The 22445-nt window shown below is 38.7% G+C and overlaps 1 protein-coding gene across 1 annotated transcript in view; it reads left to right on the forward strand.

Annotated features, from left to right (window-relative positions):
- The window catches only part of ADAMTS12 (ADAM metallopeptidase with thrombospondin type 1 motif 12), a 172885-nt gene that overhangs the window by 109113 nt on the left and 41327 nt on the right, over window positions 1-22445 (forward strand). Inside the window, exons 10-14 of the mRNA XM_031608435.2 lie at window positions 2104-2196; window positions 2408-2553; window positions 3372-3541; window positions 10748-10881; window positions 19269-19389. Coding sequence (XP_031464295.2) covers window positions 2104-2196; window positions 2408-2553; window positions 3372-3541; window positions 10748-10881; window positions 19269-19389 — 664 coding nt within the window. The remainder of the gene's footprint in view (window positions 1-2103; window positions 2197-2407; window positions 2554-3371; window positions 3542-10747; window positions 10882-19268; window positions 19390-22445) is intronic.

Here is a 22445-nt window from a genome sequence, read left to right on the forward strand (position 1 = left end):
CACATAAACTGGAAATAAAATCATTAGAGAGCATCCAAAAAAGGGCTGAGAAGGTGGTGAGGGTCTGGAGGGCAAGGTGTGTGAGCAGCAGCTGAGGGCCCTGGCTGTGCTGGGCACAGAGCAGAGGAGCTGTGTGAAGCTGATGGCGGCTGCAGCTCCTCACAGGGAGCGGAGGGCAGCGCTGAGCTCTGCTGTGTGTGACAGCAGGCCCGAGGGAACGGCATGGAGCTGTGCCAGGGGAGGGCCGGGGGTTGGGGAAAGGCTCTGCACCAGAGGGCGGTGGGCATGGAACGGCCTGCCCAGGGCAGCAGGCACGGCACTGAGCTGCTGGAGCTCACAGAGCTTTTGGACATTGCCCTCAGTTTGGGTTTGGGTGGTGCTGTGTGCGGCCAGGCGGTGGTCTCAGTGATCCCTGTGGGTTCCTTCCAACTCAGGATATTCTGTGTTTCTTTGATTCTTTCTCTGGTATTTGAAGCACAGTGCAGGAGAGTGTTTTAGGCACATGCATGAAGCATATTCTATATTTAACAGCTAAAAATAATGGATGAATTTCATAATGAAGAAATATAAAGCAGCTGGAACATTTGGGTAGCTCTGCCTTTACACGCTGACAATGGTGCCACAGATAGTTGCAAAGTGATTGCTGTTCTTGAACTATAAATAGGAACTGCAGAACAACCTCTTGACTAGTAAATATCACCTAAAAGCGGCTAAACGAGCAGAGATACATATTTCCAACTGGATATGTGAAGTACTTAGAGATGTTTTGTATGACATACATAAATAAGATAAATAAGAGGCATTTCTCTCAAAACAGACTACCCCTAAGATGTGCTGTTTTAAATATAAACAGGCCAGAAATCAGCAGCCACATTCTTATTTCAAACTCAGCCAAATGTTGCTGCTAGCTTATTGGAACTGCATTTTCCCAAGTATCCAATTTCTGTCCTGGCTCTCAAGCCCAGAATGTTTTTTACTTCAAGGAAACCATAGGCAACTGAACTCTGATTCCAGCACTTAACTCTGCAGTTAAACACCCTCAGACAAATCCTAGCACGGAGTCCCTCAGCTTTTACTTCTGTTGTTCCAGTTGGGACTGCACAGTTTCTTTTACACCTCTGGTTTGTCCAGCTTGGAAATGTATTTCCACACAAAGCCCTGCTCATTCAGGATGTTCTAAGCACATGGGACTCCTGTGTGTCAACTAAAAGACAAGCTTATGTGTATGTGAATTGAGGAAAGTCTACCAGAGATTCATTAAGCACAAGGGAAAATTGGCCTCATGTCTTTCCTCAGAGAATAGTTCTGCATGTTTGGAGAGGTTTTGTTAAAATGTTGTCGCAATGATTTCGCTATCTTTGACTCTGGGGATGTCTGTCCCACCTGTGGAGAGCTGACCACTGCATGTGAAACTGCAATTTAAGTTTGTGCTTTATTAATGCTGAATTGTGTGGCACCAGCTTCTGACTTTGCTAGTATACCAGCAATCACCAATTAGAGCCCCTATTCTTCCCAGGCTACCAGCTGGTTTGTTACAGCCAGCTATCCTGGCCTGCTTTCTAGAGTACCACCTCACTGACTGCTTGGCTGTTTTAAAAGACCACTTTCTCTTCCTTAGATTTTAGGAGCTTATTAATGTTAGTATAGCTGCTACACTTGTAGATATGATGTTGTTTTCACTTACCTGACAGGCTTAAGTAACCTTCTTTGATTCCACTGTTTACAAGCAAGCAGCAATAAAAAATACCATATATATTGCATTGTACTTTTAATGTGAAAATAATAGACTCTGTTCACCTTCACTATAAACAGTAGTTCCCAAACATTGTAATTTTTCCTGTATGTAGCTGGAAGGTGAGCAGCCAGTGAGGAGAATATTTAAACTCAAAACAGTCAGAGTCCCTCCTTTTACTCTAAGAGTGCCTGAATATGGACTGTTGATGTGTGCAAACTTGTGGAAAACTCTGAACATGTCTCTGGAAGCACAGCCCTTATAAGGTTTGGTAAATTGATGTACAAAACTATGGGAAATATTTTGAAGCTCTTAACCATGGGAATTCTTGAGCTCTGCTTTATATTGCAGCAGTTTTCTTTCTTTTCCAGAACCTTTGCCAAACACTCTGGTGCTCAGTGAAAGGCTCCTGCCGCTCTAAGCTGGATGCTGCTGCGGATGGAACTCGGTGTGGAGAAAACAAGGTGACTGCAAGGTTTGGTGCCTGCAAAATATTTGCAGAAAAACCATGAGAATCTCTGCTATTGTTTAACTGTAAAAGAGAGTCACCCTTTGATATCTGCTTTTCAGTTTCCATTGAAGTTGTCAATCTTCGGAAATTGAAATAGCAAGCAGTTAATGTAACATTTTTCTGTGTTGCAATAGTGTTGTTTATCACTTCTCTTCTCTCTTCAGTGGTGCTTCTCTGGTGAGTGCATTACAGTAGGCAAAACTCCAGAAGCAATTCACGGTGGATGGGGTGTTTGGTCATCCTGGTCCCATTGCACAAGGACCTGTGGGGCAGGAGTTCAGAGCGCAGAGAGACCATGTGATAACCCAGAGTAAGCTGAGAACACAATCTTTTCATGCCTTTTATTCAAGATCTTTGTGGTACTTAGGATGTAGGAGACATTTCTATGTGACTCTGGTTTATCGTTGGGTGCCGCAGCAAAACAGACTGAACCTCATCTCCCCATTTAAGCATACTTGTGTGAAATTCACTTGGCTCACCTTACACACCCATTATCTCATTATTTAATCCTTACCTTCCATGGAGCTTATTTCTACAGGAAATAAAAAAAAAAATCCTGTTATTTTGCATGCAGGCTTTGCATAAATGCTACAAATGTTAATTTAATAGTACTGTCATGAATAAATAAATATTCATAGAAAGGATGGGAACAATAGGTAGCATTCTGTTCCGGAGGGGAATCAAGGACTTGCGTTTCATGTTTTGTGTTAGTCATTAGCTTTGTTTTCAGCTTTATATACATGAACTGGTAGGTGCAGAACGTGATTGGCAGAGTTTTCTAATACATACTTGAGTTCATGAGGACCCTACGTCTAATTTTGAAAAATCACTTGATCTTTCTGGAAGAACTGTCAAGCAGTCTGGAAAATATAGTGTTTTAGAGAAGATTGTCTGATAACGCAGTTTTGTCATGAATTTAGCTAGGCAGTGTACAAGCACATCTTCCTGCTTGTACCAAGATACAGGGTATCTCTAGATCCTTATACTGGTGTATACATGTGAAAGGTATGTTTATCCATTAAAGGTTTCTGATTCACTTTGCTATCTCACTGGAACCTGAAAATCATTGCTTGTTTGAAACTACTTTTCTCCCAATATCACATCCCAGTCTTAATGTTCTTTTTGTAGACCACAGTTTGGAGGAGACTACTGCACTGGAGAAAGGAAACGCTATCGTGTGTGTAACATTAGCCCCTGCCGGAAAGGCTTGCCAACTTTTCGTCAGATGCAGTGCACTGAGTTTGACACAGTTCCCTACCAAAACGAGTTTTACCATTGGGTGCCAGTTTATAACACAGGTACTAAGCTGTGAATTTTTAATTTTCTTGTATAATTTTACAGATCTATGGAAAGCATCTATTTAAGTTCAGAAGTTCCTGAATTAAAAGTCCTCTAAGTACTTAGAAAAATTTTATGTGCCTCCACCAACAGGTATGCCTTTTGTGTATATGCAGGTATTGTTGTAGAGCTCTAGCAATACTGACTGTGAGCACAAACAGACTGGTTCCTGAAAAGATGCAACACTCATAACAGCTGTTGAAGTCATACTTATGCTAAGTGGTTGTGATAGGCGTGAACTCTCTTTCCCAGTGTCAATTCCAGAAAAAGAAGGACATTAGCATGGGGTAGAGCTGCATGCTTAGGCCTGCAGGCATCATGGCACCTAATAAGCAGAGCTTTTCAGCCACACAAATACTTATTTAGTATTACCAAACTTGGGTGTTTGTGGTAAGTGTGCCTGACACCGCAGTAAGGAAATAATTTCTCAGTAGGTTCAATAATGAAGTGCTCTGTATTATAGAGACAAGAGTGATGCATCTGCCTTATCACTTGCTTTGTAACATCTGGTTATTAAGTATAGGGGCAGTAGTTGATACCTTGAAGCCTGAATCTGTTTTATGCAGAAATTTAAGGGGTAAACAGAAGAAGCTATCTGTATAATTCTTTTTTAAAGAAAAAGTGAAGCTCAAAATTCAGCTTGTAATTTTGAAGTTGTCAGCCAGTTGAACTTGATTTTTTATTTAAGTCTCTTACAACTGTTTTTATTCTATTCTACTCTAGTCTAGTCTAGTCTGGTCTGGTCTTCTTTTCCTTCTCTTCTGTGGATTTTATTGGTCCTACTCCAGAGTTTTGAATTGTACAAAAGTCTTCTTGTTATTGGTATTGGGGTTGCTTCAGAGTGGGCAGTTTCTTCTGTATTTTCAAGTTTTTTGTTTGCCTTTAAATTAATGTCATCCAATTTTAAAGAATTTTCAGAGCATTCAGTTCCTACGTTAAGCATGCTCCCAAGAAGGTTTTGGCTTGTGTTTTACTATCAGTCATCTTCAGTTCTCTCATCCTATACATCCTGTACATTTGAAATAAGGGTAAAAGAAAATGTTTTGAAGATTTCCCAAGCCCTGAGTGATATACTAGTTTTTGTGTGAAAACATTTAGTTGAGATGAAAACCTCAATTTTTTTCTAAAAAAAAGCTAGACATTTTTTAGAAATTTCCGTGTTCCCTCATCCTTCTAGAAAACAGGTAAATGGTGGATGAACCGTTGCATTTTTGATGTCATAGTTTCAATAACCCCGTTCTAGACATTGCCACTTAATTAAACACTGCTTTAATGCCTTTTTACATTGTGTAAATTGTACCCTTATAAAAGAACAAAGATTTTCTTACAGATAGCTCAGTATGCAACAGGTAGCTTTAACAAGCAAACAGGAAGAAAAGGAGTGAATGATACTTTGCTGTTACCTAGACTAATTATGTTTGAGGTTATAAATACTTGGAGATTTTTCCTCCTGTTTTAAATGAGTTTTAGCTTCCTAGGGGCTTGCACCGATTTACTTTAGATTTACTGTGGAGAACAGAAACCCATCTGCTCACACTAGAGCGCATGAGTACCCTTGAGAGTCTCCATATGAAGAGGACTTTAAGGTTCAAATGTGGCTAAAGTATACAGTGGCTCTGGTCAGTGTATTTTCTGAATTGCTTGCTCATGTTCACATTCTGTATTTCTACTCTGAGCGGGCAATATGCTCTTTTCTGGTTATCTTCGTGTTGCTCTGTTTACACTTTGTGAATATGAATTCCATTCTGCTGCATTGATACTTTAGGCAGAATTTGGCACGAAACAACTTCTCTGGCCATCGTGCTGAGCCTACATCCATTTATTTCCTACTTTTTCACAAATTACATTTATCGGAACCTGATAGCTACCTGGGATTTAAAGTATAGTCAGTTTGAGTTTTACATTGAAGTGACAAAAGTAATTATGTAAACAACTTTCTGTTCTCAGTCAGTGCCAGGATCATCTCATGTACTGGCAGATAGGAGTTTTGTAGCTAAAGTATTGAAAATCTCCTACTTCTTCCAAAACATGCCTGTGTATCAAATAAGATCTGCACTGATCCTCACAGGGTCTCAGCTAACAGTGCAAGCTATTATTTCTGTTGCCATTGATTTGGAATTAAACTTTCTTTTGGAGTGCAAAGTTAGGTTAATGTGATAAAATACCTTTCCTTTAACATGTTTTATCTGTTTGCTGATTGTATTTTCTAATTTTCTTTGTTTTGGATTTCCTTATCCAATTCTGACTTCCCACAAAATCAAATTGACAGGGGTTTCAGAAGTGGAGCCCCACCTCTTTTATTCCTTTTGAGGGAGAGGAAAAAAAATATTGAGGCCTTATCATCTCCTGGCAGTCATATTATTCTCATCCTTCTCTGTCACATTGAAATGATACTTCCAGCATTCATACTCTTGTGATTCAGCTATAAGAGAAACATTCACATTCTGTATTTCTACTCTGAGCAGACAATATGCTCTTTTCTGGTTATCTTCGTGTTGTTCTGTTTACACTTTGTGAATATGAATTCCATTCTGATAAATACAGGGGGGGGAAAGTCATATTCCTGAATTTTAGTATTTTTATCAGCTCTGCTGTCTTGCTTCCTCAGCCCTATTCTGATTACAACTAAGTCAATGGCTACTAAAGAAAACACTGAAGAAAATTCTTAGGCTTGGGATTCCGTTATATCTGATATTCTTCTATGACTGATCCTGTCCTTGTTCAAAACAGCATGATATTCTTGGTGCAGGATGTGAGCAGTGTGCATAAAACAGAAGATGCAATCTTTCTGGGCAGCTGAGCATTGAAGGCACCTCAGCTAATGTGTTATGTCCAGCTAGTGCCAATGCATTGCCAAAATGACACAGACAATTTGGAAGAGATTCACAGAAGAACAGTGTGAATGACGAACAATTAAAAAATACAGTTTAAAGAAAAAAGTTTTTTTAAAAATCAATTATTGCTCTAGAAAAGAGATTAAATTAAATGTAAGCTATTTGAAAAGAGTTTCAAAAGGTGTATTGCATGGGGTTGGAAGCTATAAAGCCACTTTTAACTGAGTTTGAAAAGCAAGACCCTGTGGTCTTATTAGTTCACTGTGAATGTAACTCTTCTGCTTGTAACTTGAGTTTGACATCAAGTTTCATGTAATTGTACTTCATAATGCAATTCTGATATCCTCAGCTCAGGTAGTATAAAGAGAACCAAAGTGCAGATTCCAGCAGTTCTTCATGTCTGTGAAAGCCAGAACAAGCATTAGCAACCAGAATAGTAAAAAAGTGCTTTAGGTTACACATAGAGTTCTTTATTTCTGGTTACCTAGAGGGTTTGGGGAATTAATATTATAATTAATACAGTTTAAATACAGTCTAGGCTGGAGCAGTCAAAGTGGCTTCAGTCCTACATGGAGGAATGGGTAAACCTGGGTAAAACTGACATGGTTTTACCCAGGTGTTCGTTACTGTATGTTTAACAGTTGGATCTAGTATTTCATCTGTATGCTCAATTGTAAGATTTTCTGTGTATTTTGGCTTAAAAAATTCCTTAAAGATGACAACCTTTTTAAAGCCTCATCATGAGTTAATCAAAGTTGCCGAAGTAATAGAAACTAAACCAGCTGCTTTGAAGATTTCTATATGAGCAACCCTGATACTTGCACTGATCTCAGTTTAGTCTTTTTTTTTTTTTTTTTTTTTTTTTCTCCTGAGGGCTAATGTAGGATTTAAAAGATGTGAATTCAGTGCCAGTCTTTGCATTTTAGTCATGTCAGGTAATGCATTTTCCTAGTGTCAGTTCTCTAACTACAAATAGAAGATAAAACACCTTTCTACATTTGTATCCACCTCTTGTTTAAAATATTAGACTTTTGGAGGATTGTGACTGATTCTGATCTAGTTTATTTACAGTCCTAGAATAATGGAGTCCTGATACTTCATTAGGTTCCTGGGCTCAGCTATGAAAAATAATAATGATAGGTAAGTAAATAACTTCAGAAAATGAAAGGTTAATACAGTGGTTGAACAGTTTCTTCAGAGGTGCCCTAATCAGCCTTCTGTGCAGATGAAATAATGTAATAGTTTAAGAATAAGAGAACACTTACTGAATAAGAGTGAGTTTCTGGGGACAGAGTTATATCCTCTAATTTCCAGTGGGTTTTAGTAGAAAACTGACAAGAAGAAAAGCACAAGGTTTGTGGTACAGGTAGGATCTATTTTTAGATCAATTACTACAATTAGGGAAAACAAGAAAGGTTTTAATCTAGAAAGCCCTTCTTTGAATAACGAGGCTTTGCAAATCTGGAAGTTTGCTTATTATTTGTTTTTACTTTTTCATTTGGCTTGTCAAGAAAGACTGTCTTTCCCCTCACACTCTTTCTGAGCTGTGTGCTTAGACCATCACTGTGACTGGATTATGTCAGCACTTCTTCTTGCTGATTGATTTCTGAAATAGAAGTGAATATCATTCTGCTTGTTACGCCAACATACAGCTTGGGAGAAGATACAGATATCTGACTAGTACTTCACATATTTTATTCTGAACAGTGTAAAACTGAAATGGCATTATGTAAAATCTGTGTGAGGATGAATTTTGAGTGGGTCATGAGCTAACTGGAAGTCTTCTGACATACTGACTACTATGCTGTGCTGTTAAAAAATGGTGCACTAAGAAGGTAAACAAAGTGAAGCAAACTTCAGAGCATGAAAGAAATCAAATTAGAAAGAAAAAAGACTGCTCTAGATAAAAGTAAAATAAATGTGACAGATGTTATGTCTAACAGCAGAGGGGCTGAGGACTGATAAGGTTTACAAACATTATGTTCTTGCCTGAGACTTATAGCTCCATCTCTGCTAATATTCTTGAACACGACTCGTTATCAACTTGATTTCCTCCTGTTTCTTAACCTTAGTCCATGTGTTTCCTCTGCCACTAATCCTTCCATTGCCCTTTCTTTATGAAGGCATCTTAATTTGAGATGACACAAACATGTCACTCTTGTCAGGTTTTAGGCACCATTTTAGCTCCATTGACAAGAGGAAAAACACAGAACTCCTCATTAAGGTTTTGGATTTCCTGGTGGATCCTCTTTTTTAGTTTCTGGGTCCCAGTTCCACAGAAATTCTGTTTACATGAATGAGATTAATAATTAGAACGAAGCCTGTGCAGGAGTCAGTGCTGGCATTGCAAGCACCTTGGAGCCAGGAGCTGATCCCAGTTTTGTGCACAGCATGGTGCTGTGTGTGTATTGGTGCTGTACAAATCAGAGCTATAAAAGTCAATTTCCCCCTTCAAAAGCATAAATCCTTTTAAAGGAAATGATTTGGTTTCTTTGTATTAGCAAAAAATTGAATTTTTCTCATTACTAGAAACTCCTTCAATTTTGAATGAAGTTCTTTGTATGACAAAAGCAGATCAACAAAGGACAAAAGGGAAACAAATTCATCAGTTAGGATATCCATTTATAGTTACCCTGCATGGCTTTTAGAGCAGGAAAGCGAGCAATTTTTGTTGGCTGTTGATACAGAATGAAGCTGTGATTCTGTAGAGGCCCCTCTGTAGCACCCAGAGTGATTTTATTAAAATGGCTCAAAATTGGTCCCATAAAGTTCCCAAAGCTGACATTTTTAACACCTACTGTTTTGCTGTGCAAAGGATTTCTTTTTGCTGAGCATGAACAAATTGCTGTGGCACTTGGCTTGACCAGGGTCCTGGAACAGGACAAAGGGCTCGGGACAGTTCCCCAGCTGCCATCCCTCATGCATGTGGCAATAGAGAGCTTTTCTTTCAGTCAAATAGCTCTGACAGTGCTGGAGGCTTTCTAAGGGATTAATATGAGGGCAGAGATTGTTTTTCTTGGCTTTGACCCTGGTTTCAGTTCTAACTCATCTCCTGTTTATACAACTTATTTTCCGAAATTATGTCCTTGGACTCTCTTAAGCCCGAGTTCCAGAGTTTTCAATTTCCAAGAAGCAATATCTGTGACGCAAGGCAGATTTATATTTCATAGAATCATTAAGGTCAGAAAGACCTCTATCTAATCCAACAATCAACCTATCTCTACCATACCCACTAACCATGTCCCTCGGAATCACATCTGCGAGTTTCTTGAATGCCTTCAGGGACAGTGACTTCACCACAGACAGCCTGTGCCAGTGCAATACCACTCTCTCTGAAAACAAATTCTTCCAGATATCCAACCTGAACTCCCCTGGCTCAACCTAAGGCCATTACTTCTCATCCAGTTACACCCCCACCTCACCACAACCTCCTTTCAGGCAGTTGTAGAGAGTGATAAGGTCTCCCCTGAGCCTCCTCTGAACACTCCCAGTTCCCTTAGCTGCTCCCTATAAAACTCTTCATAGCTTCTTTGTCCTCCTTTAGACTCTTGTTGTTCTCTATTGTTTTTCTTTAGCTCTTCTAAATCTATGCATAGACTAGAATTAAGCTAGGCTGTTGTGGAGAATCTTGTTTTAGAGATCCACAGATTGCTTTTGCACAGTTTTTTCTTTTGCACATCTATGCAAGAACAGCCTGGATCTGTCAGACTTACCAACATTATTTCATAAATTGCCAAGCAGGAAAAAAAGTGGAGTGGTTGAAATAATTTATTAACTTCCAGCAAATATCTGAAAATAAGCAGTGATATGACCCTTGACTGACATGCTGAATATAAGAAGCAGTCATTTCATTGCTTCCCTGAGAGAAGCTGACGGCACTGATCAGAACTTTTAAAACATACCTGAAATCACTAAGTCATCAGCTGATGAAAAACAGTTGCTTATGTTTCACAATCTTACTCCCTGCTTTCTCTTTTCCCCTCACTGATGACAGCTGGTTCTGCTGGTTTTCTGTCCCTTTCTCCTTTGCAACTGAAGATCTCATTATTGCTTGACTCAGTTGGGCATTAATTTATCAGTGAGGGAATGTGTGGAGGTGTGAGGACACTAGGCTCCAGCTGTTCTCTGTGCTAGTTGCATCTATCAGGCCTCTTACACTGTTAGCATTAGTGTTGTGGCTTTGTTAATTGCTTCTAATTATGCCATTACTTGTCAATAAATGCCAGAAAAGGGGGTGGATGGTAGAATGAAGACACACTGTTATTCCCCGTACATTACATTTCAATCTTGTGCTGAAATATTTTCTGAGAAATTATTTCACTTTCCTTTCAGCTAACCCCTGTGAGCTCCACTGTCGCCCGATAGATCGCCATTTTTCAGAGAAGATGTTGGATGCAGTCACTGATGGTACTCCCTGCTTTGAAGGAAGGCACAGCCGAGATATCTGTATTAATGGCATGTGTAAGGTATTGGGTATGTTTGCATGTTTATTTCTCTAAATTTTTTAATATACTTAGGGGGAAAAAATTAATGCTTTGAGGTTTTGTTTTGTTGGAAGATCCACGTGAAGCACTTCATTTGATTGCATCTTTAATGCTCATGGAAATAAATCCACAGATATAGCTTTTCTGAGCAGACATTAGAGTTATTTCTATCATTTTTAGCAAGTCCATTAGCCCAATTTCTTCTGGTACCTTCAAACTCATCTTTTCTTCCTCTATTTTAATAATATTAAGAAAGCCTGTTTGTTTCTGGCGATTTTCATGAACTATAGCTTTAGAGTTACAACTGGTACCTCTGCTACATGGTTTGATTTTGAAAATTCAGCTCAGTGTTGCACACTAAATAACAGTTGTGAGCTGACTTGTAATAGGACCAGGAGCTTGCTCTTGAAAATAATAAAAATGATTTCCTTTTACAACAGTAAATTGAATAATATGGTACAATGAATTAACTAGTAAACACACAGCAAGTAGTTCAGTAAACGTCTGTTTACTGAAGAATAAATGTAAGGTTCTCTGCGTGTTCTGCACTTTAGTAGCTATTGTGCTTCAGAGAAGAGCAACACAAAGTTTGTTACAAGTTTTCCTTGCAGGACATGCATTTGTGAGAGGGAGTTATTGAGATTCTGTTCAAATTCACAGTGAAGAGATTCCATTTGGCTTTGCTGAGAGCCAGAATGCTCTTTTAACTATAATGGTGAGTGAGCAGCTCAAGCCAGCTGGAAACAAAGATTAACATACTGAAGTATGTTAATGTTGCATATTGTATTAGTCCTTTTGAACCTCACTAAGAAGATGGAATGCACTAAATCCAGAAAGCTGTCTTTGTGTTGTTATGTTTTAATTTTCTGATTTCCACACCAAATAGATTGGGGTCACTATGGCTCATTATAGCTTCTGTATGTTTTCTGTATTTAACCTTTCCTGTGACAATTCAAATTTATACCTATATCTGAAATAACGTAATAGTAAATCAGAGTTCAAAGGAAAAGTTATTTTAACTGCGGTTTCTACATACCAGACATAGTGGTTCTTAGGGCTCAAGGTGTCTCTAAAAAATTTCCTCCAGAGCACAGTCTCTACCAATAAGTATGGTTCTGTCAGCCTTTCAGCCTTTGACATGTCAACTACTGCATCAGATTTAATTGGAGTTGGAATCATGGAGTGAAAAATACCATCATGCCACTGCCACAAATGATACCCAGTGATGAATAGGTTACCCAAATAGCTCTTATTTTTGTAAGACAGTGTGCTTTTATCTGTAATAGGAGCCCTGCATTACAATTGAGGAGAAGAATTTTCAAGTACCTCTCAATATAATTCACTGTTTTAGTCTGGCTAGCTAAACCTACATTATAGATCATGGTGAGTAAATCTAGAAATGCATTTAAGAGTATTAGTCTGGTATGGTAACCAATAGTAACATGTGTCCAATAGTAACATGTTTATGATAATGTGGGAACATTAGGAAATACTAATAGCTGTGTCTCATAATACTTTCAAGTCTACATCTTATAAAAGTGCTTCACATTTCTATCAAAATAATGCTTGGTTTGCAGAGCAGCTGTTATTTAAGCCAGAAGTTCAAACTTTTTGTATGTAAAAACAAAAGATAGGTACACTCATATTCAACCTAGAACTTAAATCTCCTAAATTCAGCTGATTTCACAAATATCCATGGTATTGCTCAGAATGGACAATTAAATTGTTCTTAGCTAGATGACTAAATGTGGATTGTGGTGCCTCATTTTAATTATCTGAGGTTTACTGAATGCTTGCCTACTCAACTTGGCAATTCCATGATTTGCATCTTTAAGTGGAAATTAAGTACAGACACCGGTGCTGATTCTCTTGGCCCTTGCAATTTATCCAGTGTATAAAGCCAAGTTTTTCAGTAGCACTGCCTGTGCCTCAGTATTCAAGGAAGCCTTACCTGCTAGATGTTGGTATAGTATTTCCTTAGAGCTTGCTTTGTTGATTCAAGGATAAACTGGAATTGATACTTCACTGGAGGACTTGGCAAATAAGATAGTGGGACTCTCTGAACTAAACAGAAGAGGAACCCCTGTAAGTATGAAAAGCTGTTAAATCACTCAACACTGGAACCAGTGAGAGCAAAGGGATATCTCAAAGTTACGTGCCTGATGTTGCCACCAGGTTTTGTTTCCAGGTTGTGCTAATAAGGAGAAGATACATGCCATCCTCTTAATCCTTTTATTCTGTTTGCACTTATCTTGTTTTTTCTTTTTGGACTATTTCCTGTTACAGTGTCAAACTTATGATTTTGAATGGAGGCAGTCATCAAGATTGGTCAGTTAACGTTACTTAACATAATCAAGATATATCATGACTAGTTTGCTATTTAACCATATTTCTCTACCCTCATCCTTTGGGTACCATTTCTTTTTTCCTTTATTTAGAAGACATTTAAAGAACATATCATATCTCCCTATGCTTTAAATTATTTACCACAAGCTGACTCTAATTCTTATTAGAACACTTGATTGATCCCATAGGATTATTAAGAAAGATACTGCCACTGTGGTATATATGTTGAACAGGGTACATACATGAGTTTGAGGATTTTTGTTAAACATGACATGGCATTATCTAGAAGTGAAAGCTTACATGGTATATGCATTGAGATAGTGCAGACACTGACAGTGAAGGACTTGGCAATTCTGCTGTTTATAACAGGCATTCATCTGCTGCACAGAATTTTAATAGGCTTAAATGACCTTCAGTCATGCAAATCCTTGAGTTGTTCTCTGTAGTAATGCACAATTATTGTGTTCAGAGATTAATGTTATGGTGGAGAAGAAGACAGCATCATAGCAGGGAGATAAGTGTTTAGTTGTGGTTTGTTTGGTTTTTTTTCTTGTTAAAAAACAGATTACTTTTTTTTTTCTTGTAGTACTTCTACTGCCACTCATTAAGGTTCAATCTCTTCCTCCCACAGCTAGCCCAACAGGACATTATTTCAGCCACATCTAGACAAATTGTAAATGAAATAGGCACATCAGGACATATCTCTCCCTATTTAAGCCAATGTCTTGGCCAACATGACAAGACTGTGATTTCTCAGTTTGGAGGACAGTGTGGGAGACAAGTGCAAGGAAGAACTTTGAAGCATAATGTAGCATTCGTGCAACTTCGATATTCTATCAATAGGTCCAGTACATACCCTTTAGTGACAGCAAGGACTTCTTGTATCTGCCTCCCACAGCCAGTCTGACGCAAAAATTTCTCCCGATGGAAGTGGCAAAATGACAATACCTCTGGATGTTTTCCTTTTCGTTACCATGCAGTAGGAAATAAATTACTTCTCCTTCCTGTAACATGGCCAAGGCAATTCAGGTCACTGTTTTTGCCTTCACATTGTGTGGTAGGACCAGTAATAAAGCTCGTCTCAGGTGTGTTAGAAAAGCACTTGATAAATGAGGCAATTACAAAGGGCACAGAAATCGACGCCGATTTGCAAAGCACGTGATAAGGCATATAATGGTTTCTTGTTAGCACAGCACGTTCAACTGGCAGAGGGTGCACGAGAACCTGTATGCAACGGATTCAGAACCTAATTGCTACTGTTTTTTTTTTTCTTTTCTTGTTTTAATAACCTGCATGTAGTCTCCAGATCTGCTTTAGCAGTCAGTTTGGCAGAAGTCTTAGGCTTGTTATTTAAGGCAGTTTTAGAAAACATTGCTACTGCATATCTAGGATAGAAAATTGGGGAAAGCAAATAAAAGAAAGGAAGACACATCTAGAAATAAATCTAATGAATAAAAAAAATAATGTGTTATACACTGGGGTGACAAGGTGGAAATTAAAGTTCACATAAATGTATTCCTAATGAAAGACTGCTGGAGCTGTTTACTCAAACACACAAAAATGTACACGTAGTGAAGGTCATTAATAGCCTTTTAAGAAGGTGACCTTCAGCTACATATGGGATCATTGCACCACCAGCAGCATTTTCTTAGCGAGGCTGTAAAATGAAAGCTTGATTTACTCTAGCACGGCTCTCCAGATGTTTCATTCTTGGGGACCTCTGCAGCATACCCTTTCTTTGCTTATATGATGTTGTGATGTCTGCTACAAACTGTTTCAGAATGTCAGAGGAACATCAAAATCAAAAGCCTCTGTGGTTATAGTTGGAAGGGACAAAGGGATTCCTTTCATGTTACGTCATATTTTGAAGCCCTTAATGTGTTGCTAAGGGAAATGTATAGCAGTGTGTGAAAGATCTGAAATTACACAGAGTGCAGCCCATGCAGAGACACTAATTGGCACCCCAAAGTCAGGAAAGTGATCGTATGGTGCTATATTGTGGAGCTTCTACTGGTTCAGTCTTTGAGATTTTCAGATTAAATAGTACTCACAAGAGAAATAGGTTCAGTGATTTCAGAATGTCTGACTGACAGCTCACACTAAATAAACTGTCACTGGGTATAACTACTCAAGCAAGCATGAGCAGCCAACAGAGGTGAAAAGAAAGCATTTAAGAATATGCATTTTATAAAAGTAAATGCTTATTTGACAAAAATGTTAAAACTTGAAAACATCTTTTTTTCCTTTCCTTCACAGAAGTTTGATTGAGAAGCTCCAAAACACTAATTAGTATTGCCTAGTAGTAAAACAAGCTGGGGGTTCTATTTCTGGATTTTTCATTTGCATAGTTAAAAATATATATTTTATCTGCTTGAAACATTTTCTCACTTGCTTTCTGATTAAAGATAAATATGTGCACAGAACAGAAAATAAATTTCAATTTGCAGGACTTCCCAAAGTGGCTCATTACTGCTTTGGTCTAATGATAAAACTGATTACCCTGACTTTACTAACTTCTTATAGACTATAAACAAATGTTCTGGCAGTACAGTAGATACAGAATGAATAGGAGAATGCATCTTGTGAAGAAGGAGAGCCATGTACCTATCTCTTTACATTCTTAGGAAGTGCTAAGTATAAATTGTACTGCATCCTTAACTAACAAATGTAGGTCTGACCTCTTTGCCAGATGAAGAATCATTTTGCAGTCATTACAGTTGTGTCTGGGTAATCAGACCTCATTTGAGTACTACAATTTAATCCATCATTGGTTGAGTAGTTACAAGCTTGGAGGTAAAAACTGAGTCATGAACCTTCTTAGCATGTATTTATCTCTGTAACATTCTGTACTTCTCATAAATGTCGTTCTTAGTGCTGAGATATATCTATGAAATACACATCACTAACAGAGGGAATAAACTTTCCCTCTTTTTTAAAGTGGCCTTCTGTGAATCAGGGAGAACATCTTGGCACAGCCCTGTTTTTCGTAGCAGGCATCAAAGGTGCTGATGAAGTGCTGTTATTAAAGTGACAGATGAGTGTTTTTTGAAACTTCTGTATAAATGTGAGTGATAATATTATTATATAAAGTGGCATCATTAACTTGAGGCCTTTCCGTTGAGCTCCTGTAGCTGCTCATTAAATCACTGGTGCACAGAGTAAAAGCTCAGGTGTTTCTTCCTCTGAAATTGACAGGAAAAAATAGTAGAATATGAAGAAGGCTTTGTACCTAGATTAACAGATAGGCTTTCCTGTCAAAAGCTTATGGAAGATTACAGGGCTGATGTACTGAAGGTAAAAGGGGATCAGAATCAAAAGAGGGGATACCCAGATCTTCATACATCAAGGGGATATTGGAGAAATTGGCAGGTGTTGCACCTGAAAGTTTATTTCGACAAAAATCAGCAAAGTAAAACTTTCATCTACTGCCATATCCCTTATGGCTGTTCATCTAAATCATAGGGAATCTGCTATGATAGGCTTCCAGATGTCTCAGACACTGCTGACGACCACTAAGTGTAAGACACAACCAGGCTCTGTTTGTGTTCTGCAAGTTTAGCTTGATGTCATGATAGCATAAGCACTGTGGAGTTTCACTGATAAAAACAAATGAACAAAAACTGCAAAAAAATTAAAACCCTCACTAGTAATGAATTTAGGATCTGTGAAGTGTGAATACTAAACTGGGACTGAGTGGTAACACACTGAAGTGGTAACACACAAGTGGATAGCAGCCCCTCAATCTCCTGTGCAAGTGGCAGTATTCATACACACCAGCCAGTCAGAAGGGACAAGTTGTCAGGTAAATAGTTCTCTTCTCTCAGAGTGCCAACCAGCTATGTCCTTTGGGGTTGGGATGTGCCCAAGTGTTGACCAGAATTGTGTCTCTCTAAGCTGAATAGGATTTTATTTATTTAATACATGCTTATTAAATCAAGAAATGTAACATCTAACGGATTTAAACTATGCACTAGTTCATGTCAAAATTTTAAAGTAATTTCAGGTTGAAACTGGAATGTGGAAAGGAGGGAGCAGAGAATGGGGAGTGACATAAGTGTTGATGCACTTCAGTGTGACTTCAAAAACAACTATCTTCCCCCCAAAATTTACTCTGAATTTTTGAGAAAAGTTTTTTTTTTATTTTTTAAATGATTACCCAGATGTAATTTTCAAGGCGGAGGGAGGCAGACAAAATTATTTCTTGAAGCATTTTTCAAATCGAGCAAAAAAATATATCAGTAAATAGTGTTTATTATGTATGACTGAAAAATTCAGTTCCAGGAGAACCAGGTCAAATGTTGTAGCATGCTCCTTAGGTGACAAATAGATGAGGTGAAGCACTGCCAGATGTGCTCTGTCTGCATGAGAGTACATTACAGGTGGATCCATGCTGATACACACAGCAAACGTGGAACAGTGCAATTGGAGATTCATTTAAGTGAAGCTGCAGCCAGCTCCTCAGTAATGATGATAGGCTCTGGTATAAAGTCTGTTAATATACTTCAGAATTCATTGATATTCATTTGTGACAAAAGTAGCTGAAATGCAGATATGATTTAAAGATATTTATGATATCAAAGAGCTCAAGTGCTGTTGCGCATACACCTTTTTCTGAAAAGTAATAGTCTAAAAAGTGCAAAGATTAACAGTATTTAACAATCTAGCTTTTATTTTGCCCTGTATACTTTTTAAAGTTTCCAAAGTTGGCTGCTTAAAATCATCTTGAATGAATTTACTTTAGGATTCTTCTCCTGCTGTATTTTTGTAGTACTGTATTAGACAAAGCCTGTCAGAAAGTTTAGGGCTTGATTTTCCTTCAACAGCTGAGCTTTGTTTAAGGAAGGAGAGAGAAGCTTCAGGGAACTCCAAACCATTACATTTACCTCCAGGTTAATTCAAATGATGAAAAGTTTTTCTGGTTTATATATGGGCTGGAACCAAACACTTCAGTTTAACCAATATTGCACTCTGATTTCTCATCTAGAGCATATGCTGCTTTGATTCTGATAAATGGATATAAAACTTTCAGATTATTTTTATAGGACATTTTTATATTAAAGCAATTCAACTTAAAAATCTTCCTATTTATTAAAAGAGAGGCAAAAAACTTGCCCCAGAACTAAAAGATGATTTTCCTCAAGTGTAACAGACTAGTGCATGAAATTTAGGTTTTGGCAAGGAAATTTTTCCTATTTCAACTCAAAATAATTATTTTTCCTCTCACTTTCTCCCCGTAAAAAAAAATGAACGGAAAATCAGTCTTTGTCAGAGCTTTCAGGCTGACACTTTGCCCTGTGCTGGCAGGCTGAAGAAGAAAACACTGTAAAACGTGATGCCTACTGGAAAGTTTTACTTTTCAGGGGATTTGTAGTTCTTCTCTAGGACTGCTACAAAACATAAGTGATGATCAGAAAGTGGTCTGTCATTTCTTGAGTTGCCTTGTGGCTTTGGCTGGATACGGTTGTCTAAGTTCAGCATGTTCAGTAAAGTGAATCTTTGGCAAGTAATCCTTGCCACATGTGGCATTATTAATACAGATTCAAAGCATCTGTTCCTGTGCATAGCTTTTGTTCTACATTTGTTGAAGAAACGTGAAATATTTGTATTATTGTGTGGGTAAAATACTGGGGTTTCTCTGAGGCACTGGTGAGAATCCCTGTCTTTCACTTTTGTTACTACATTTTATTTCTGGGAATCCATGATTATGTCATTATATAAGAGAGCAGACATGAATGCTAGATGTTTTGGACGGTCCAAAAAGTTGAGATCATTTTAGTGGGACATTTCCAGTTCAGATATGTGTCTAGTCACTACTATATGTTTCATGGCCTAGTGGTGTTTGTGGGATTTTTATTCTTTTTAACTTCATATTTATACATCAGAGTTTTACTTACATGATCTCTACTACTAGTTTCTTTATGTTATAAAATACACATATATATTTTTAATATTGTATATAATATCTATGCTGAAGCTTCATTGTGAAGACTGTATTTATTCTGAAACTTTTTTTTCCCCCCTAGGCTGTTGGCTGTGATTATGAGATAAATTCCAATGCCACTGAAGACCAGTGTGGAGTATGCCTGGGAGATGGCTCTGCCTGTCATACAGTAAAAATGACATTTAATCAAAGTGAAGGATTTGGTAAATTAGGTTCTTTACTTAAACTCTTCTATTGATGAAGTTTTTATCCACATAAAAAGGCTTAAGAAATGCTTTTCATTGTGAACTGAATGATCAGTCTGTATAGGAAATACCAAAAGGATGTTTCACAAATAATCTTGTGTGTGCCTGAAAAGATTGGTGAACTGTTTTTTAAGTGCACTTCATCTGGTAGAAATGATGTCAGAGACTAATAGGTCCTGTGCAATTTACATTGATATTGACAAAAACCCAAAAAGAAAGTGTAATTAATGCCCTTGGAAAATCTTAACTGCATCTCTAGACAAAGTAAAGCACTCATGAAACGCTGGACCAAGTGTTTCAAAGTGTCCTAAATTCGATAGCGTTGGCTTTAGTGACCATGTACAGCTTCTTCCTTGTGCAGAATTTTGCACATCTGTCTGCTGTAGAAGTTTCTGTGGTAGGCTTCTGGGCTGGAAAAGTGGAAAAGTGAGTCCTTGCAATGTTACAGAGGTTTGCATCAGAACTTCAATGTCTGAGCCCTTCTTCACCAATGCAGTGAGACATGCAATCCGTAAGTTGCATTGTGTGGGATGAATTGGTGCCAAAAAATCTTGAAGAGGGAGTGGGAACTAAACCTAATAAAATATTATTTGTGGAAATAATTTAGAATTTACAATTCTGGGGAAAAGCACTTTCAGTGTTTCATTTTTTTTCCCACTGTGCACTTAGATATGCTTCTTCCATACCCCTCCAAGTCTGAATCCCATCAATAAACTTGAAGATGCCTGCAACCATGCAGGTTGTATGTGTTTGTATTGAATGTTAAGTAAATTATTTCATCATTTTAGATAAAGTAAAAAAAGATTTATTGCTTCTGTAGATTCTTTCCCTTTTAATTGTTCCCTTCTACTTTCCCTTCTACTTCTGTTGCAGAAAACAAGAAAATGTGTCAGGAAAGGCAGAGGTTGTCAGGCACTTCAGCTTTTAAGGCAATGTATGGCCCTTACTGATACTCACAACATCTGGCTGATTCTTGACTCTGTCAGATTTACAAGTACTATGACATTCTGTCTTACAGGAAAGATTAATAGCTGTGTGTCTACTGAGCGGTTTATGTAAATACAGTGATTTCGGGGTGATAAATTCATTGCAGGTAATGAAACTGGACCAAAGCTCAGGATATGTACTACTATCAACTGCGAAGGAAAAATTGAGGTTTTTTTGAAAGTTCAGTGGCACAGGGAAGTACAAAGCAAGGGTAAACATTCTAATCTAAAGCTTTCCTCAGAATTTAAGTCTTTCATGACTCTGATACTGTAGCAGTGTACAGTGTGTCTGCAAGTCAACTAGGTTGCCAGGTCAGATTAATGGCATACTGGAAAAGAGTTTTAATAATTCAGCCTTTCTCTGAAGGGCAGAGTGATTGCTTTTGCCTGAAGTCTTACCAGTTCGTATATATATATATCTGTATTTTTACTTGGAGTTTCATTTAAATGTTTTTCCTTTCCTTTTAATGCAAAATGGAAAAATCTGCAGGGGGAGGAGGGGGGACTCCAAACACAGCTGCAGGAGAGGCAGTTTTATCAGCGTAATGGGTTCCATTAGATTTTTATGATGAAAAACAAATCAGAACTCTGATTTTGCATAAATGGTCTCGGCTGTTGATAGTTGCCAGTATTCAGTCCACACTGTTTTCAGGAGATTCATTAGCAAGTCAGTTAAGCTGCCCTAGCTGCACTCTTAGGGTAGAAAGCTTGAAGCGTAGGCAGGATTTGCGCTGGGGCAGTTACAAGTTTTTCTGTGATTGATCATAGAATCATAGAATCATAGAATGGCCTGGGTTGAAAAGGCCACAGTGATCATCGAGTTTCAACCCCTCTGTTATTTGCAGGGTCGCCAACCACCAGACCAGGCTGCCCATCCAGCCTGGCCTTGAATGCCTCCAGGAATGTCAGACTCCTTGGGCAACCTGTTCCAGTGCCTCACCACCCTCTGTGTGAAAAACTTCCTCCTAATATCTAACCTAAACCTCGCCTGTCTCAGTTTAAAACCATTCTCCCTTGTCCTATCAGTATCCACCCTTGTAAACAGCCATTCCCCTCCTGTTTATACACCTCCTGTTTATACGCTCCCTTCAAGTACTGGAAGGCCACAATGAGGTCTCCAAGGAGCCTTCCCTTCTCCAAGCTGAATAAGCCCAGTTCCCTCAACCTTTCCTCATAGGAGAGGTGCTCCTGCCCTCCGATCACCTTAGTGGCCCTCCTCTGGACCTGTTCCAAGAGCTCCATTTGGATGTGTAACTCAGAGACATGATTTAGCAGAAGACTGTTAGAGTTAGGGTAGTATGTGAAATACGATTAGACTTCGTGATCTTTAAGGTCTTTTCCTACCTGAGCAATTCTATGATACTATGACTCTAAATCTCTGTTATTACTCTCGTTGGCTTCAGAGGAATATTACTATGCACAGAAGAACATTGACAAGGCATGCAGACAATGGAAAGAGAATAAATGCTGCTGCTTGATAGGGAAAAGTATTAGGGTAGAAGAAAGGTCCCCCACCGCATCCTTATCTCCAAATTGGAGGGATGTGGATTTGATGGGTGGACCACTCAATGGATAAGAAACTGGTTGAAAGGCTGCAGACAGAGGGTGGTCATCAATGGCTCCATGTCCAGGTGGAGGCTGGTAACGAGCGGCGTCCCCAGGGGTCTGTCTTGGGACTGGTGCTCTTTAGCATCTTTATCAATGACATCGATGACGGAATTGAGTGCACCCTCAGCAAGTTTGCTGACGACACCAAGCTGAGTGGTGTGGTTGACACGGTTGAAGGACGGGATGCCATTCAGAGGGACCTCGAGAGGCTAGAAAGGTGGGCCCGGGTGAACCTGATGAGGTTCAACACAGCAAAGTGCAGAGTTTTGCACTCGGGCTGGAGGAATCCCAGGCATCCATACAGATTGGAAGGAGCGGTCCTTGAAAGCAGCCCTGTGGAGAAGGACCTGGGGGTCTTGATAGATGAAAAACTTAACATGAGCCAGCAGTGTGCCCTTGCAGCTCGGAAGGCAAATGGTA

Source organism: Phasianus colchicus, chromosome Z (assembly GCF_987193195.1).
Source record: "Phasianus colchicus chromosome Z, bPhaCol1.hap1.1, whole genome shotgun sequence".
In the NCBI taxonomy this organism is placed as follows: Eukaryota; Metazoa; Chordata; class Aves; order Galliformes; family Phasianidae; genus Phasianus; species Phasianus colchicus.